Source organism: Durio zibethinus, chromosome 28 (genome assembly GCF_047325235.1).
Source record: "Durio zibethinus cultivar Kanyao isolate XHJ-2024 chromosome 28, ASM4732523v1, whole genome shotgun sequence".
In the NCBI taxonomy this organism is placed as follows: Eukaryota; Viridiplantae; Streptophyta; class Magnoliopsida; order Malvales; family Malvaceae; genus Durio; species Durio zibethinus.
This window is the reverse complement of record NC_143189.1, coordinates 2,151,035-2,170,778: the sequence shown is the minus strand read 5'-3', so window position 1 is coordinate 2,170,778 and position 19,744 is coordinate 2,151,035. Positions and strand designations below refer to the sequence as shown.

The window sequence follows — 19,744 nt, the reverse complement described above, 5'->3', positions numbered from 1 at the left end:
GGAAAGTGTAGCAAAACGTGAGGTGAATTGTGCGTTCCAGACCAGTAATAATGTTTTAAAAATTCAAAAATGGGGTACATTGTATGTTCATTGTGGTTAAAGAAACAGATATTGCTATGTACTTGATTGAATAATAGATACATGATATTTTTTTTTAATTTAAAGAATATGCTCGAATCTCCTTTTGCCGTGAAAAAGATGGCAAAAAGACGCCCTTGCTATGAACTAGCTTGCTGCTTCTTCGCTGCTCTATCTGATTAATGCCAATGACACTTGACACATAAAAGCATCGTTAGCTGAGGTGATAGATGATTCAACCTTTAGAAAGCCTAGCCAATCAGACTCCACAAAGATCTGCAATGCAATCAAAGATGCATTAGAATTGATAGTACCAATTTGAGCTGAGAAGAAAACATATTAGTCTGTTAATTAAAACCTGCAAATATGATAACCCACCGCAACATCTGGCAATGGGTCAAAAGTTTTCTTCTCTCTTGTGTCAGACACTGTAATTCCACTTATTTTCTGGACTCCGAGTTTAACTGCAATCAGGTTCTGCATATGCAAAGTAGAAGCCATAAATTACAAACGGAGCAAAAAGATAAACAGAAACACAGCTTATGTGCAAGAAGTTGCAGATGGAACAGCAGCACAATTGGCAGACGGTAATCCAACTGTGTCTTCAGCAATTTATACAAGGGAGAAGAAGTAGAGTAAATAAGTATCAAATAATGCAATATCTTCCAGTTGATAGAGAATGATTGCATGTCGAAGTCCAGGCTGAAGCCACAGCTAAAGCAACCTGATTGAAAATGTATGGTCCAGAAATTTTCTTCATACCAGATGGAAATCAATGGAACCAAATGCCTTCACCTGCGGAAATGCCTGCATACAAGTGCCAAATCTGTAGATAAGTATTGCAGTAAATCATAATTTGTATATGTTACACAAAAAAGAAAAGGAAAAAGCATTATTACATATGTTTATTTATGTTACTCAGAAGCCAATAATCTTATTAGAAGACAAACCAAAGCAATTTATCTGAGTTATGCTTGAGGTTCAACATTGAAAAAGGCAATCAAATACCTCATAAATGTATGAAGTACCTCATGGCAACAAAGAAAGGAAAAAGATAGAAAAATAAATTACAATCATAATATCTAAAGAAAGAACCACCATCCTGTTATTTTGTGGGTTGATGCGCCAGGTTTAGGTGATCCTAACCTAATTACGTGAACAGAAATTTCCACTACACCTTTAATACATACATCTCATGCAGACTGACCAGATTACTTTAGATGCCACCAACCACGGCTCCCTCTTAATCAAGAAGCTCTAAGAATGCCAGGCTCAAAAGAACTCCAACCACACCATTCATGTATACATGTTATGAGGTGTGACATATCACTTTAGCCACCACCTACCACATATCTCTCTCCGTCAGAAGTCTAAGAATATAAATTTCAGGACCAAAACTCATTTATCACCCTCTGCCACTCCCTATAGAGGAAAGCGTTAGGTATATATAGGCTTCCAGAAATTTTCTAACAGAGAATGTTACAATAGTTTAGGGGCAAAATAAGCTAAAATAATATTGGAAGTCAATTAAATCAATTACCATAGTCTGAAGCCCATAAATCGTAACAATCTTCTCCTCGTGTGCACTATTTTGTGATAACCAGACTTCGAATGGACCCAACTCTCTATCTGTGTGATTTGTGAGATTCAGATGTACCTGCAAAGCAGTGATTAAGTCATTTAAAAGTCAATTAAAAATTCCTTCAAGATGATGCTGAAGACTAAGAAGCAAAGGGAGAAACTCTAGGCAGCCAGAACTTGACAGCAGAGACCTTAAGTTTTGTCATTAGGATGAAAAGAATTTGTTAAAAAAGGTTTGCCAGAATGCAACAGAATTGAACCTAACAGTAAAACATACCAAAAGGGCCTATCTAAATTGATTAGAGATGGAATCTCCAGAACTTGCAACTCAATCTCTTTGCGACTGATGGGCCGAAAAAGAGGAAGAACATATCAGAGTGAGTTTGATAATTTTTTTTTTTTTTTGTATTGAAATTTATGCAGATCTCAAACTCTCAAAATAAACAGAAAAGAGAGAATTCAACAGTGTTTTTCCTTTTTCTTTTTAAGAAAAAGAATAAAAAATAAAGTATTTGTTTTACTATAGTACAGATTTCCCACTAGAGAATATGAAACTGGGTCTTTGTAAGAAAGCTTAACTTACAGTGCCAAGAATTTGCTGTGTTTGCAAGCGGCCAGGTTCACCCAAATTTGTATGCCATGTTATCTGAAGTTTACCTAGAATATTAGTCCCCTCTAGCTTCACTTGTGCAGAACCAGGTGAAGACAATTTCAATTGATAAAGATAATTGTGAATTCCCCCGCCAGATCTGATAAGAATAGGTGGCTTAAATATCTCGCTGCCAGTAAATCATTATTAATAAAGGAGAAAAGATTATATTAGTTTAGTTTATAAAATCAAAGAGAAAAATGATTAGAACTTCAAAGCATTGCACTGACAAGCTTCTAACATTAAAATAATCAAAATGATACATCCATGTGATATATCTGCTACTTACCCAGTTGACGAATTATCTGCAGGCGGAATTTCATCAGCTTTTAGTATTGTAGCAATCCAATGAGGTGCTGGTTCGAACTCAACTTGGTCCATATAAAGGTTTGATTTTGTATGATTCTCTATGCAGGCCTCTAAATAGGTAGTTTCCTGAGACAGAAAAATTCAGCTATTACAGAAGGATGAAAACCCAAATTGACTCACAACTTTTACGATTAATGATGCAGACTTAAACAGATGTTAAGACAATGGCGCTAGTATTGGCTGCACTTGTCATAGATCAACAACTATAAAACCAAATGAGTCACTCCAATCATGAGATGATAGCTTACATACCGCTGAATCAGACTAGCAAAAGAAGGAAACACACACATCTACACACTTACTTTGCTTTTAATGCTACAAATGAGAAACAACAAAAAGAAAGAAAACCAGAAGAAAACTCAAAGGCTGGGATACATAATGAAAGTTAGCCCTTGCCCTCCTCTCGCACAATGCTCAGTGAAGGATAAAACACTGAGGCTGTAAAAGATAACTTTTAGCTTTAGGAATTGTTCTGATATCAACTTCATTTATAAAATCACACTGTAATTTATACATGCCAAGCCATTTTAACCCTTTGATTTCTATAGTTTGCAAAACATAACAAGAACCTAATAGCAGCAGCAAGAATATCTAGGCTTTATAAACTAACATTAGAAAATTCAAGCCAATCTCAACCTACCTTGACAGTGCGGACCTGCAGAACAGAGACGAGAAATATTACAATTTTGAATGGAAAATTAAAAATAAAAGCCAAGTAAGAGAGAGTTTCAATGAACAAAGTATAGGTAACAAATGCCCCTGGAATTATCTAGGGGCAGCTTGTACATTAGATTTATTTTATTTGTTTCTTAAGCCATGGGACGATACCTTCGTCCTAACTGATAATGGGTTTGCAACAACAAATTTGAAAAACTGTGGAAGATATTTTCGTTTGCCATCACCATGGTACAACACAGTGCAAACCAGCCTAAATTTTGTTATGCAACAAAACATGGTCAAGTTCTGGGAAAATAATTAATGAAAGAAATTACAGGAGACAGCAGAATCAGTCAGCTACTACATACGTATGAGCTCCAAGTTCCTTGACATCATGTTCCACAATGAAATCATAACACCCGCCTGCACGTATTGACTCAACAGGTGATTTTGATGTATCCAAGAGAAGGATCCTCTGCCTCTCCGTTTGAATTTCTGCCTGTAATAAACCAAAGACTTCTTGATTTTTTTCATCAAATTAAAACACATGTTTTGAGTGTAAAAGAGTGTATGAATGAGCTTGCAAGTGAAACCTCATTTAGGCACTTATCTCAACAGAGATGAAAAAAAAGGTAAATAGAAAAAATTGAATTTAGATACTCAACAAGCTTAAAAAAGACGCACATGATCTGGGACTTTTTGATTTTCAATGCTAGTAACACAAAAACTTGATCAAATTCAATTAAAGAGGGGAAAGAACAGATCCTACCAAACTAAAAAAGAAAATGTCAACAAATATTCAATTTTTCTTTCGTTCCAAACACATTATCAATGCAACAGGTGAACAGTTGCTATCAGCTAAAAATTGCGGCAAATTCATAAAAAAACAACAAATCAAACAGACCGACCTTAATAATAACGTCCCTAACTTCAAAATTAGAGCTGTTATTGATGCTAATATAGCTGAAGAATGTCTCTCCCAAATAAATCGCCTTGAATTAATTTAACCAGAAAAATAAATAAATAAATAAATCAGATCTGAGAGAAATTAAAAAACGATTAAGAAAAAAAAAAAAAAGAGAGGAATTTAGTGAGACCCGATAGATTGGGGTAGGACGAGGAAGCCAGAGAAGCCAATGGCATCGGAAGGGTGGTGGAGGATGAATCTGTCACCGTAGGTCAGATCGGAGGAGTCCGTGGACTTACTGACGTGGCTAGAGGCGGCAAGTGGATCGTCGAATATGTCCTCGCCGATGAAGAGGTCGGAATGGAGGTTCGATGTGGAACGATGGCTTGCAAAGTCGCATCACCCTGAACGCCAGGGAGTGCGTTCCTTGTTGTTGCGTAGTGCTCGTGGCTTAACGATTTCCAAATTTTGGCCTTATCATCGTTGTTCTTTTTGCTAAATTGAGGCTTGAGAGATTTTGAGACAAAGAGGGAAAGAAACCAAGTAATGGAAGGAGCTCACTCCTCGGCTAGGATTTTTTGCGTATTTGTAACCGACGTCGTTTTATACTCCACTGTTGTTTACCTTTTGTTTTTAGGATATTAATGCCATATCGTCTAGCAATTTTCAGTTTGTTTTTCATATTTCCAAGAATGATGTGTTATATATGTTTGGACTGAAATGAGGACATACTAATAAAAGTAAAAGAAAGTAAAGCAAAATCAATTTAGATTATAGTAAGTTGAATTTCGCTCCAACATGAAACTATGATATATTGTTCATGGTTTATTTTGAGACTAACTTGGATTTTGCTCTTTTGAGCTAATGTGTTGCATTTAAAAGAAAAATTTTTCAAAAAATATGGGATTAGCACTATAAAAATGTGGTTTTATTATACCTTGGTTCATTAGGTCATCGCATTGCCTCATAACTCACATATAATATTAAGATAAACAGCATATTTATTGTTAGACACATCAACGTTCATAAGATATAAAAAAAAATAAATTATACGTATAATTTGTTTGATTTGAATGTTGAAATACATCTCTAAATTATAATTTTGATATTCCTTCACCTTCATTTCTTAATTCATCAAAATCATCATCCTTTTTTTTTCTATTATTTTTTCAGCTCAATTTCTTTTCTTTATAAAATGGTTTTTTATTGATAGAAGTTCAAAGATTGAATTTTGATTTTTTTTTCATTAATGATTCAACGTAAAGCTTCTTAAAATTTTTCTTGAAAATTTTAATCAATTTTTAAATTTTTTTCTATCAAATTATATACTGATTGAAGATGATATTATATATTTAAATTTTTTTTAAATTTAATATTTAAATACTAATTTTAATAACATATCAACTAATTAAAAAATAATAAGCTGAAGCTTCCAAAATTTTAATCGCCTTATAAAGAATAAAATTTAGAAGAAAACGGGTTTTAGAGACAGCATGTTTAATTATTTATCTTGTTCCAAAAAGGAAAAAAAGAAAAACTCAAATGGCCGAGTTCTTTGGGCAGTATGTCGGCGCCCAACCAGAGTCCAGCCCATGTTAGCAGTCCCTCACTCGCCTGTCAAACGGAGATCTCTCTTTCCACAGACGACTCCCCCCGTCAACTGTTTTTATTCTTCCCGTCCCCCACCCAAAATTCACATTTCCACTCTCCAAATTCTTCTCCAAAAGAAGAATTGCTCTGCTCCCCCGATACCAGGCGCCCCAACCCCAAAATTTTGACAAACACCAACTTTTTTGTTTTTTTTTTTTATAAGCCAACCGCCAAACCCAACCTATCTGTAACACCTGGAATCGCCCTTTTCTCTCTCTGACTTAGCATTTTCTTCTTTTTCTTTTCTTTTCTTTTGTTTTGTTCCCTCACGCAAACCCTAAACAAACACCACTAATCTCAAAATCCACACTAACCCCACTAAAACAAACACACACTCTCTCTCTACAGTGCTACCTGTCGCCTTCAATTGCGACTTTTGCACCACTCAACTCGCATTTTTCTTTCTCTCTCTTCCATTTTTTCGCCTTTCCTTTTTTTTTTTTTATATAAATAAGGAGATTTAGGGTTTTTTTTTTTCGCTATGAATCAACAGCCAGGCTCGGGCGATAACAAGAAGCCAGAGGAAGAGCCCGTAGCCCAGTCGGTTGACTCCACCGTTAAGACTGGCCCGGAGAAACCGGTTGCTCCTGAGCCGGTTGCTGTTTCTGGAGAAGAGGAGGTTATCGCTGCATCGGAGAAAACGGAGGATACAATGGAAGACGATTCGGTTAATCCGGCTACGGTGTTTTGCATTCGCTTAAAACAACCTAGGTCCAATTTGCAACATAAAATGAGTGTCCCTGAATTGTGCCGCAATTTCAGGTCAGAATTCGAGTTCAATTCCGTAATTCATAGTCAGCTTTGTGATTTACTTTTTACAATTGTTTTTTTTTTATTTCATTTGTTATTTCAGTGCTGTTGCTTGGTGTGGGAAGTTGAACGCTATTGCTTGTGCATCTGAAACTTGTGCTAGAATTCCAAGGTAAGTTATTTTTTTAATTGTTCATTTTTCCAAGTGAACTGAGAGTGATGAACTTGATTGTAAAAAATGGATCAATTTTTTGTTTAGAATGGTAACATATCGTGAATTCTTTTTATTCTATATTTCATCATATAGTTAACTATAGAATTATTTGCAATTCATGTTTCTTAGGAACACTAATGTTTTGTAATACTCATTTATTCTATATACCTTTTTCTTTATTTGTAGTTCTAATGCAAATCCACCGTTTTGGATCCCCATACATATTGTGATCCCTGAGCGTCCGACCGAGTGTACGGTGTTCAATGTCATAGCAGGTAGCTTAAATCTACATTTTCAGCTCTTATTGTTATAGTTCTAATGAATTTTCATCAATGGCCAAGCTGAACATTTTGACTAATGCAGTGGTGCCAAAGTGTCCCTTTCATATTGTTGAATTTCTTGGTTATCAATCTTTTTGGTTATGCAAGGTCTTTGTTTTAGTGGTAGCATGATGATGAGTATGCGTTTATTCTACATCTTTATTTATTTAACAGGGTTGTGGTTGTTGCTATCATTGTCATATCTGCTTAACAAGTATCAGCTCTGACACTATTAATATGTCAGGTGCAAAATTGTATATATAATCAGTTGACCTGCACGCTTTTTGCAGATTCTCCTCGTGATTCTGTTCAGTTTATTGAATGGTCACCTACTTCTTGTCCTCGTGCCTTATTGATAGCTAACTTCCATGGGAGGATAACCATCTGGACTCAGCCATCCCAAGTAAGCTAGCTCACGAGATTATTTCTTCCAAATACTTAAGTGAATTTCTTCCAAATACTTAAGTGAACTCCCTTTAAGTCCTTAACATGGCTTCTCTCTATATAAGTCCACTTCAGACTTAGTTACACTGACAACGTTGGCTTTTTCTTAATCTTTCTGTCACTTGTCATTTTGGTTTACCTTTTGCTCATTTTTGGTCATGCATCTTACCTTGTCTTAAAATTGAATGTTTAAACGCAGGGTCCAGCTCATCTGGTATGTGATGCTAGCTGCTGGCAGCGTGAGCATGAATGGCGACAGGATATAGCAGTTGTTACAAAGTGGTTGTCGGGGGTGTCTCCAGTAAGTTTTTTTGCTGTCTGCAAAGCTGATATCTGGAAAAATAGATCTTTAAGGCATGAATTATCATGTAATTTATGCATGTAGTACAATTTTTTTTTGCTGTTGTCCTTAGAACTAGCCTTATACTTCTCATTATATGTAAAAATGATAGTGATGGCTCTCCTCTCTATCACTAAAACCTTCAAAGGAAAAGAAGCAAGCTGAGAAGGGAACATTCTTCGTGTTGTTCCCTTATTATTATTCTTTTTGATTCTTTCAACAGATACCTTCTGCTCATTTGTGCTCTGTTTTGTCCTTATTAGTGCAATGTTTGGTGATCTGATCGCTTGTGCTATTGGTTTATGTTGTAATAATCAGTATAGGTGGCTTTCCTCAAAATCCAGTAATCCTGCAAACTCGAAGTCAACTTTTGAGGAAAAATTTCTTTCGCAGCAATCTCAAAATTCAGGTTTGTTGCTTCTTCCTTATTAAGTGTTTGCTTTCTGGCTTGCCAGAGAGAGTGAGGTCTAGCTCACAATTTTTATTATTAGTTGCAAATTGTGCATTGTGGTCTCCTCATGATGGAGCAAGAATTAAATTTGTCATTCTTAATTTCGAAGGTTAATTAATTTATATGACAATCATATTTTGCTTTTGATGATGACTTCTTTGCTCTTAACTAACTAATTGGTCTGTTCTTTTTGTTTTTCTCATTACTATCATTATAAAAATATGAATGGTACTGATAGTCTGTATCTGATGAAAAAATGTTTTTCTTTTCAGCCAGGTGGCCGAATTTTCTTTGTGTTTGTTCCGTCTTCTCTTCAGGGTCTGTTCAACTTCATTGGTCCCAGTGGCCCCCTACTCAGGGTAGTACAGCACGGAAATGGTTTTGCACAAGCAAGGGAATATTGGGTGCTGGGCCTAGTGGGATCATGGCCGCTGATGCAATAATAACAGACAGTGGTGCCATGCATGTGGCAGGTGTTCCAATTGTAAACCCATCTACTGTTGTTGTCTGGGAGGTTACTCCTGGTCCTGGAAATGGATTTCAAGCAACGGTGAAGACCAGCACAAGCAATGGGATCCCTCCCTCAGTTAATCCTCCCAATTGGGCAGGTTTTGCCCCATTGGCTGCATACTTATTTAGTTGGCAAGAATATTTGATATCTGAAGCAAAGCAAGGGAAAAAGTCTATGGATCAAGATTTTAATAATGCTGTATCACTACATTGCTCGCCAGTTTCAAATTTCTCAGCATATGTGAGTCCTGAGGCTGCAGTACAATCCGCAGCAACTACTACTTGGGGCTCTGGAGTAACTGCAGTTGCCTTTGATCCAACTCGTGGTGGTTCTGTAATTGCTGTTGTTATTGTTGAAGGTAACTTGTCTGGTGTTTTAAGTTAATTTTTTGAAACTTCTTGTTATTTCTATAACGGAGCTTACATATAATGTTTGGTTAATTTGTTCTTCCTGCATCTTGAAGAATCTTGCTTATCATTTAATAATGACTTAAGGTGGCATTTTCGAAGATATTAATCTTCGACTTGAATGAACTGTTGACAATGTTGAAGATCCCATAACTTAGTAATGAGAAAATAACACTGGATGAACTGTTGACAATTTCTGTAATGGCCAGTATCATCACATTTTGGCAGTGATTGAACCAATAAACCATTGGCCTAATAATTGATAATTATAGTCTATACTTCCCTTGGGACCGAAGCTTCTTTGCTGTTGATAGTCTTGGTTTCTTAATAAGATAGTTCATCCTTTAACAGCTATTAATCTGCCATCTCTAAATTCCTTGTGTTTGTGTCATCTTTTTTATTGAGCAGATCAATCCAAATTACTGATTTCTTATTTGCAGGACAATACATGTCTCCATACGATCCAGATGAGGGTCCTACAATCACAGGGTGGAGAGTGCAACGTTGGGAGTCATCTCTTCAGCCTGTTGTTCTCCATCATATATTTGGGAACCCTTCTTCCAGTTTTGGTGGGCAGGCACCAATGCAAACTGTTTGGGTTTCTAAAGTTGATACAAGCATACCACCAACTAATGACTTTAAGAGTCAGCAAGCAGCTGCAGCAGTACCGACTTCTGATGCCCGAAAAGCATCTGATTCAAGTGCTGAGAAGGTAAAGAGTGTCAGTTTTGATCCCTTTGATCTGCCAAGTGATGTTAGAACCCTCGCTCGAATTGTTTATTCTGCTCACGGTGGCGAGATTGCTATTGCTTTTCTTCGGGGTGGAGTCCATATTTTTTCTGGTCCAAACTTTACTGCTGTTGATAACTACCAGATTAATGTTGGATCTGCAATAGCTGCTCCTGCCTTCTCTTCAACAAGCTGTTGTTCAGCTTCTGTTTGGCATGACACTGTCAAGGACCGTACAATGTTGAAGATAATTCGTGTTCTTCCTCCTGCTGTTTCAAGCAGTCAAGTAAAGGTTAACTCATCAACCTGGGAACGTGCTATTGCTGAGAGGTACTTTATTAGCTAATGCCTGTTCAGGTACAGATTCCATGGATCTTTTTTTTTTTTTTGGGTTAATGTTTACCTTTTGGAGCAGGTTTTGGTGGAGTCTTTTGGTTGGCGTTGATTGGTGGGATGCTGTTGGCTGTACACAGAGTGCTGCTGAGGATAGCATTGGTAAACAGCACTATTTGTTATTGTTTTTTAACCCAAGTGCAAATGCTATTTTCCTTACCATATTCATTTTACAGCACCATCTATGCGTAATTGTCATCTGTTTTTGACTATCCTTGTCTTTTTCAGTTTCTTTGAACAGTGTGATTGCTGTCTTAGATGCGGATTTTCACTCTCTCCCTTCTATTCAGCACAGGCAACAGTATGGACCTGTATGTGTTTCCTTGAACTTTATTATTGCACTATTTGGTTGTCAGTTGTTATATGATTAATTGTAGTTGGTTCTTAAGTTATTTTGTCAACTTGCCTATTATTACAGGATGAAAAGAAAGCGATTCTATCAGCATCTTAAAAAGAACCCTGCCTAGATAGCCTAAAAATTCTCCCATCTGTCTAACTCTGTTGCCTTCTCTAGGGTGTGAGAATATAAATGTTGCTTGGAGGGTACGAAACAGATGAAATAGGAAGCTTGAATCTTTTGTATTTTCTGGACTAATTGTTCCAAATGGTTGGGTTGGAAATTCAATATCATCTTTACTTGAGAATAGTCTGATTAATTCTTTTATTGATTCTTTTTACATATTTATTGAGCTGTTTTTATACATTGCAGAGTCTGGACAGGATAAAGTGCAGGCTACTGGAAGGTACAAATGCCCAAGAGGTTAGGGCAATGGTTCTTGATATGCAAGCAAGGTTGTTGCTGGATATGCTAGGGAAAGGAATTGAATCTGCTTTGATAAATCCTTCAACTTTAGTATCAGAACCATGGCAGGCATCTAGTGATACATTAACCAAAATCGATCCTGAATCAATGGCTGTTGATCCAGCCCTTGTTCGGAGTATTCAGGTCTTATCTCTATCTCTGAGTTGCCTTCACATGTATTGAGTCTTTGGTCCTGTCGAAATTTATCTTTTGAAATAAAATGGTGTCCATTATCCATTATATTGATAATGCGTCTATTTTTTCCTTACTGTTTTTCATGTATAACATTGGCAACTTTTTGGACTGCAGTATAAGGTTACATGGTTGGTCTCTGACCAGGCATTCAGGCTTGTAACTTTTCCCACCAAAACCGTTCACAACTTGGCATATGAAAATACTCTATATGCTATACCACAAGCATTTCTTTCAGCAGGGAGGTTGTTCCTTTTCAGTTATCTTATGCTTCCTATTGTTGATGCAATATGCAGGCTTATGTTGATGCTGTTCTTGATCTGGCTTCACATTTTATTACACGTTTGCGGCGTTATGCAAGTTTCTGTCGCACATTGGCAAGTCATGCTGTTACTGCAGGTACCGGCAGCAACCGCAATATGGTAGCAAGTCCTACCCAAAGTTCAGCAACTCCAGCAACTAGTCAGGGTCTGTAGAAACAGTTTTTCATTGAAAATTTATTAATAGATTTTTTTTTTTTTTTTGCATTATTGGGTTTATTAACTGAGGAACTTAAAGTCTGTTACCCTTCTTGATTTGTAAGTTTAGATTTGCTGTATTTATCTGCCTAAATCATGGAAACATTTACAGCTGGTCAAAGTGGCACCACAAGTTCGACTGGAAGCACACAGATGCAAGCTTGGGTACAGGGTGCTATTGCTAAGATTAGTAGCTCAACGGATGGAGTCTCTAATTCAACTCCAAATCCTATAAGTGGCCCATCCTCCTTTATCCCAATAAGCATTAATACAGGAACTTTTCCTGGAACACCAGCTGTTAGGCTCATTGGGGACTGCCATTTCCTTCATAGACTATGTCAGCTTCTACTTTTCTGCTTTTTCTTTCGGCGAGCGCAACAATCTCGCTTTGCTCAAAGAAATGCTGATGCAAATCCACAAAAACCTCAGCCAGGGGCATCTGGAAAAGTGGAGGAGGTCAATTCTGTTTCTGCCAAGCCAACAACTATGGCTAGGCCTGACGAAGCCCAGGGAGCAAGAGCTGGACAGGTAGTACCTGGAGCTAAAGGTGTTGAGGAAGGTACTACCGGGCGAGTAAAGATGGGCTCTGGGAATGCTGGTCAAGGATACACTTTTGAGGAGGTAGTATCGGAGTATTATTATTGCTACCATTACCACTATTGCCACCAATAGTTGTCTCTGCTTAGAATATTTGAGTAACTTGTTGGAATATCATGTTGATATGTTGAAAATTTTGCCTTAGATATTGTCTTGAGGAGACTCAAATAACTTTTAAGATTCTGCCTTGAGGAATCAGTGATGGCAGCCTTGGTTGATACCTTGATGTAATAAACCTCATATGTTGCCGTGCAGGTGAAGGTTCTCTTCCTCATTCTTATAGATCTTTGTAGGCGTACTTCTGCTCTAGCGCACCCATTACCAGTTTCTCAGGTGGGGAGCAGCAATATCCAGGTGCGGTTGCATTACATTGATGGAAATTATACAGTGTTGCCTGAGGTAGTAGAAGCATCCCTGGGCCCACATATGCAGGTAGGCGGATTGTATCATCCAATGTTATGGAGACTTAGTTGCAGCAAGGCTGCCAATAATTGTTAGGCAACTCATAAATACAGTAACTCATAATTTGCATATCTGTAGTTAGTGACAGGTACTGATAGAGCAAATAATATGTGTCTATCTCTGTAGTTAGTGATGCATGCTGATATAGCAAATAATTTGGGTATTTATCGTTATGTTTACAAACTGTTCTGAATCCACAGAGCACATTGTAGATATAAGTTAATAAAAGCAGTTTTACGTATCATAATGGAACCATTATTAGAAAAACTTAGGAAAAAAAAGAGGTAGCACAAGGTTTTTGCATTATTAGACGTTTGGTACTAATGTTGGTTGTCCTTCACTTTGTTGTTCTAATTTTTTAGAGTTCCTAACTTGTGTATTTATCGTTATGTTTACAAATTCTTCTGAATCTACAGAGCACATTGTAGATATAAGTTAATAAAAGCAGTTTTACGTATCATAATGGAACTGTAATAAGAAAACGTTAGAAAAAAAAAAAAAAAAGAGAAGTAGCACAAGGTTTTTGCATTAGTAGGCGTTTGGTACTAATGTTGGTTGTCCTACATTTTGTTGTTCTAATTATTTAGAGTTCTGAATTCCTTTTTATTAACATATGTAATATCTGTTATGTATCTCTGCACAGAATATGCCTAGGCCTAGAGGTGCTGATGCTGCTGGTCTGTTACTGCGGGAGTTAGAATTGCATCCCCCATCTGAAGAGTGGCACAGACGGAATATGTTTGGTGGTCCATGGTCTGATCCTGAGGATATGGGCCCAATAGATGATTGTCCCAGGTTAAGTAATTCCATTGACTCACTTGATATGATCTTCACGGAAAATTCTAACATCCATTATGGAGCCCAAACCCTCTGGCCAAGGAAGCGCCGGCTGTCTGAAAGAGATGCAGCATTTGGCTTAAACACTTCTGTTGGCCTGGGTGCATATCTTGGTATAATGGGATCTCGAAGAGATGTTGTGACAGCTGTGTGGAAGACTGGTCTTGAAGGTGTTTGGTACAAGGTTTGTTAAGCCTTCATTAACATTTTTCCTTCTCATTTGTTGGATCGTTAACTTCTGAGTTTGTCTGTGTTGGTATTACTTGCTCTAGGATTACCACATAAGAATATGAAATAACAGAGCTTATACTGATAATTGGAAAAACAACTTATTTTATGTAAAAACACATTGAAAGGTTGCTTTGATCTATTTTTCAACTATGATACAAGTCTTGGGGCACAAATCTTTCATTGTGATATTTGCTTTTTCTTGTTTGCTTGGAGTTCCTCTCAGCTTTGACTCTGCACAATTGAACTTCCTTTAACAATCTATTGGGTTATTTCTGCTGCTGCTTGTGCAGTGCATAAGATGTTTGCGACAGACTTCAGCTTTTGCTTCACCTGGTTCAACCAATCAGCCTGGTCAAAATGAAAGGGAGACATGGTGGATCAGCCGTTGGGCCTATGGATGTCCTATGTGTGGTGGAACTTGGGTTCGAGTTGTATAGTGGATGCCTTTGACTGTTTGTTTGTTAGCTGGGCACATTTTGATTCCTCTTTTATTACAGCAGCTGTTAATAACAATTACTAGAGTCTTGATTTTGTTGGATTGATGATTAGTTAAAGAAGTTCGTTTAAGTCTGGTCAAACTACCTGTTGATCGAATTGCTCATTCCAGTCTTCAATTTATTTTCTACCTATCATCAGGTAGGTTACTCTTTTCCATGAAAAGTTGTTTGATGTTTCTCTTTGCTCATATTTATCTTTATAATGCTTTGCAGGTATAGTTCAAAAGTTGATTAATTCGCGTTATTTCCTTGTTGCAGATTGTAAATATTCTTTTATGTACCTGGTGTATTTTTTGGGAGAAAGCTTTCTGGTAAATTCGTCTATCCTCTTTGGAGTTGCTGCAGTTTAAGAAATCCCGATGGAGTGATTTGCATTTCGTTTGTGATATCAATCCAAACGTAGAACCAAATGATTTGCTTTAAATCCTCGAAGTTGTTTTACTGTACCATCTTGTTAATTTTGTTGATAAAAGTGATTCAGATTACTTGACATACCGTAACTAGAATTTTCTTTCTGAGCCTCCAAGAAGGGATGAAAATGAGATATGCATGGTTATAAATTCCCTCTTCTAGCTGATTGTAGTTAGCATTCCTTGTGTAGAATGCAACCGAATGAATGTTGAAGTACAGAGTTTCATGAATAACTAGTAGTTAAGTTGTTTGGCTGTTATGAGTTCCAACCAGACTGATTGCTTTTTTGGTTGCAAAATTTTAAAATCCATTCCCTCGAGTTCACAAGCATGTGCATTTGTTGATTCGAAAAGCAACAAAACCCCAACAGTAACTGATTTTGTAAATAGATTAAACGATCGGTGTGTTATACTGTATATTTGTGTGAAATAATTCTTGTATTTATAATATGATTTATATGTAAATTTTACATTAAAATTCATGTCGACAAGTACGAAATATATTTTGTATTTTTACTAATATATATTTTTTATTGAAATTTTAGCTTGTGTTTTATTTTGTTTTTTGGGTGTCGTCTGACCGAGGAATTTTAAATTCAGGTTAACAAATTGTATTTTTGGCTGATATGCACACTTGCAACCAATTTTTGATACTTTGCCCAAGCAACGCAATAAGTCCACAAAGTTGATTCAGTAAGCAGAAATAAAATGATGACATTTGATATCCAATCCCATGAATTGTTTAAAACACCGATTAAGAATTAGGGTTCAGTAGAACTAATGGTACTAGACCATTGTGAGGAAAATACCATGGCCAAATGGACTGCAATAAAAAATCAAAATCTTGAGGAAAACAGAAGGAATGGGGCAAGCAAAAAAAAAAAAAAAAAAAAAACCATGGTAAATGTATTGTAAGCAATTAGGCTGTTGATGTTGCCTCAGGTTCTGCAGCAGGTTGGTCCTTAGCAGCAGTAGCATCTTGTTCAGGCACGGAAACATTTGCGGTGGCAGCTTTTGCAGCTGCCCCTTTCTCTGCAGATGCAGCTCCATTTGAAGCAGCAACTTTTCCGATTTCAGCTTCTTTTCCATCCTTTCCATCTTTAGCATCCTTTGCTGGAGGGGGTGGAATCATGTGAGGTGGGGGTGAATGCTTCAACTTCACAAGAATGTGTCTCATTCTTGAAAGATCAGTCGATTTTCCAGGCTTTGGTCCCTGGATTACAGTTATTGATGGCTTCTTCTCTTCGTCCTTCTTGCCTCTTTTCTTCTCGATATTAGGGACCTCACAAGGAATGAGTTCTGCTATCGCAGTCCAGTACTGTTTGTCCGCAGTCTTATGGAACTTCTCTTGGTTAGCCAAGTACAGCTGTTCCAAGCCCAAAATATCAAGTGCTAAGATATAGCAGCATGTGCATCTGCATGAATATGACAATTTGTTGGAAACATTACCTTTTCTCTCTCTTTGTTATTAGTTTTGTTGGTCTCAATTGTTTTTTCCCTTTTCTCATAGAATGCTCGCTTATACTCCTCGGCTTCTTCAATAATCTGATTCCTCAACTCTTTCTCCTTCTTCTCCTTTTCCTCAAGCAGAATGGCATTTTGACTGCAGCAAGAAATCGAATATCAACAATTAAAACTTTTTGACTGGCAACTGAAAAGTAATGGAATGCATATATATAAAGAGAAAAGTAAAGAAAGGCTTCATCCATGCATCTAAGAGTATACAAATAGTAAGTAACTCCCAAATACAAAAATACGTGTATTAGAGGTTATATTATCAAACTTATTTCAAATATATGAACAAATATTGTAAAAACAGACAAAGAAGCTATCAAAATTATCTTTGACATAGGATAAAGTACTCCTCATAAGTTCATAGATCTTTTGAAGACAAACTCAACCAAAAATTAGAAAAAATGAAGAGTTCAATAATGCCATTAAACTATCAGTCAGCGAAGGATTATGCAATAAATGAATACAATATAAAGCACTTGAGAAATTTCACAGATCAGATTTAGAAACCAGTAATTGCAAATGTTGAGAAATGAAGAGTTCAATAATGTCAGTAAACTGTCATGCCAGTTAGCTATGAAAAGGATTATGCAATAAATGAATACAACATAAAGCACTTGAGAAATTTCACAGATAGATTTAGAAACCAGTAACTGCAAATGTTGAGAAATGAAGAGTTCAATAATGTCATTAAACTATCATGCTAGTCAGCTATGAAAAGGATTATGCAATATATGAATACAATACAAAGCACTTGAGAAATTTCACTGATCAGATCTAGAAACCAGTAACTGTAAATGTTGAGTTCATTATGTGGCATTGTCCCTGGAACTAAAGTCATAAAGAGGTTTAAAGCAAAGCATTTCAAACCTTATGTGCTTTTACAGATAAGAGAATATCCTCACAATCTGCAATAAACAACGTAATTATTGAATGTTTATCCTCAGTATTATCGTTGCGAAATAAAAGGCTAAGCACTCCATCTATCACAAACTAGAAGAAAACAAGCGATTTAAACCTCCACCAAGAAATCAAGTGTTTCCAACTATAAAAAAGCGTTTAAATTAAACACTTTACAAACACAACTACCTCAGGCCTGTGAAACATATTTCTCATATCATCAAGGTGACTACAATAATGCAAATGATCTTTCAAAAGAAAATAATGTCAGCATTAAAGCGCTAGCAATCGTCATAAGATTATACACTATTCAAAAACTATTCACACATCTCCTATTGGGAAGTTAAATGTGGATCTAGATCTTCTACTTCAATTATTATCAAAATCTATGTCTAATGCGATCATAAAAGTCACGACTACATGCAAAAGTTTCCTAATTTGTTCATCACAGCCAATGAGCTCTCATGGATTACAATGAAGCGAACTATCAAGTAAAACTAATATAAATTGAACACAAAAAGTTAAATTTATAACAAGAGAGATCAACAAATTTGAACTTCATAAATAACAGGAATGAAACGAAAAAAATAAGAAGCTAATTGCCGAAAATAGTTAAAACCATGGCAGATCTAAAAGCAAGGAAGGATTGGTAAATCTTAGTTCAACCAATGCAACAGTAAAATTTACATAGCCGACTCAAAAGCACTGCAGATCTAAGATGTGAAGAATTGCTAAACCAACAGATCTAGTCAAATCCACACAACAAAAGTCAACAAATCAAGCGGTTCAGTTTGAATAAAAAGAAATTACTACTACTCACCGCCGCCATTCGCGAAGAACGATGCCTTCCTCTGACTCCATCTCAGTAGGAGGAGGAAGCACCGGTCCATCAGAAGCGAAGACGTGATCGTTTCCAGCACCAAATCCATTGGTTCCAGTTCCGTTATCACCAGGAATCGTATCAGCGAAAGGAGATTGCGAGTCGGCAGGGGTTGGATCGGAGGATCCGAATCCGAAGATATCAGGAGAGGAAGTTACGTGATCCACCACCACGTCACCCCCATCCACAGGGAATTGCTGGTTGTCGGTGAAATTGGAGTAAGAGCCGTAATTGGAGTAGCTCTCGTCGTCGACTTCAAAAGGATGGTTATTCGAAGCAACGTGAATTTCTTCACCTGCCATACCGTACGCTTCAAGGGACGCCATCTTTCTCTAGGAAGGTAGAGAAAGAAATTGAAATGGAGATTTTTATTTTATTTTATTTTTTGGTTTCCTTTCTTAGAATGCAGTGACGGTGACGAGAAGAGACTTGTTTTTGGCAAGAAAAAAATTTTACAATGACTACTTCATTCATGGAGTTGATAGACAGCTAAACGACGCCGTTTGGAATAGTTTTGGTGGGACTAACAAGAAAGACGTTCATATTGGTTAGCTTGTCATTACCAAGTTTTTTGTCCTGAGTTTTGTCATTACCCTGAACATTGAAATTGGCCCGCCATCCAAAGCAAAGGAAAACAAAGAAAAAGAAAAGGGCAAAACCAACCCACTGGATGGAGTAGCTGACAAAATGAGAAAAGCCAACTCTTACATCAGTTCAGTGAACTACCCAAATTTCGCCAATGCCAGACTCTTGTTTTGAAGTGTGTAATTTTGTCACGGATAGACGGAGATAGCAAAACAGTTAGTTTGGGCTCTGGACTCTATGGTAAAAACTGGCTATGGTTAGTGGGCAGGGTTGACTGTTTCCATCAGTGCCCGTGTCCCGTTGATACTGCTTCCACAAATAACCAAGCTCCACCAAGAATTTGGTACTAGCAGCATCAATCGAGGAAGAGAGGGGAGGTCCATGTGGCACCGGCACCTCCTTTTGCCACCGCGTGGGGCTGTTGAGCATTTTGAGGAGAAAAACCAATACCAAATTTATCATCTGTCTGAGCTGAATGAATGTCCCGGACGCAAGCATAAGATGGTGAATACAAATCCTCGCGTTCCATCCGGGAAACACTTCCCCTTGCTTTCCGGCTGAAGTTTCTCCACTTGGAACAGTTTGTCCATCTTCATAAAAAACAATCTATTAAAATTTATCACCAAACATACAAGTTAATCCACTAGTTAATTATTCTTGGTTCAAATTATTTTAGTTTATAACATTTTTCTTAATCATTTTTGTAAATTAATAGATATGCTCTAATTAAGGGTCCATTTGTAAATTCCTAGCCTATTCAATATTTTTACAACTTTCAAAACTTTAAAATGTATTAAGATTTCATTTGAATATGGTCGATGAGATTAATAATGATGAAATTAAAAATAATAATAAAATTTATTATAATAAT

General features: G+C 36.8%; 3 protein-coding genes across 3 annotated transcripts; 1 reads left to right on the top strand and 2 right to left on the bottom strand.

The window, feature by feature from the left end:
• Positions 1-27: 27 nt before the first annotated feature.
• On the bottom strand, positions 28-6,308 carry LOC111280531 (uncharacterized). Its single transcript, XM_089757043.1, has 15 exons — positions 6,274-6,308; positions 6,060-6,168; positions 5,852-5,956; positions 4,586-4,747; positions 4,432-4,500; positions 4,243-4,326; positions 3,703-3,833; positions 3,506-3,605; positions 3,318-3,332; positions 2,598-2,743; positions 2,243-2,438; positions 1,619-1,735; positions 841-885; positions 457-555; positions 28-354 (listed from the first exon to the last, which is right to left on the bottom strand). Exons 1-15 carry the CDS (start codon positions 6,306-6,308, stop codon positions 250-252), a joined length of 1,518 nt encoding a protein of 505 aa, XP_089613169.1. The 3' UTR covers positions 28-249.
• A 61-nt stretch (positions 6,309-6,369) lies between these two features.
• Positions 6,370-15,258, top strand: SFR6 (sensitive to freezing 6). Its single transcript, XM_022867461.2, has 17 exons — positions 6,370-6,653; positions 6,745-6,813; positions 7,042-7,130; positions 7,466-7,578; positions 7,819-7,920; positions 8,278-8,368; positions 8,683-9,279; positions 9,769-10,387; positions 10,473-10,552; positions 10,679-10,761; positions 11,160-11,396; positions 11,741-11,912; positions 12,075-12,583; positions 12,815-12,991; positions 13,665-14,042; positions 14,380-14,725; positions 14,845-15,258. Exons 1-16 carry the CDS (start codon positions 6,373-6,375, stop codon positions 14,524-14,526), a joined length of 3,744 nt encoding a protein of 1,247 aa, XP_022723196.2. The 5' UTR covers positions 6,370-6,372; the 3' UTR covers positions 14,527-14,725; positions 14,845-15,258.
• A 432-nt stretch (positions 15,259-15,690) lies between these two features.
• Positions 15,691-18,736, bottom strand: LOC111281020 (clathrin light chain 2-like). Its single transcript, XM_022868578.2, has 3 exons — positions 18,229-18,736; positions 16,446-16,599; positions 15,691-16,362 (listed from the first exon to the last, which is right to left on the bottom strand). The coding sequence occupies exons 1-3, from the start codon at positions 18,612-18,614 to the stop codon at positions 15,916-15,918; spliced, it is 987 nt and encodes a 328-aa protein (XP_022724313.2). The 5' UTR covers positions 18,615-18,736; the 3' UTR covers positions 15,691-15,915.
• Positions 18,737-19,744: the final 1,008 nt, after the last annotated feature.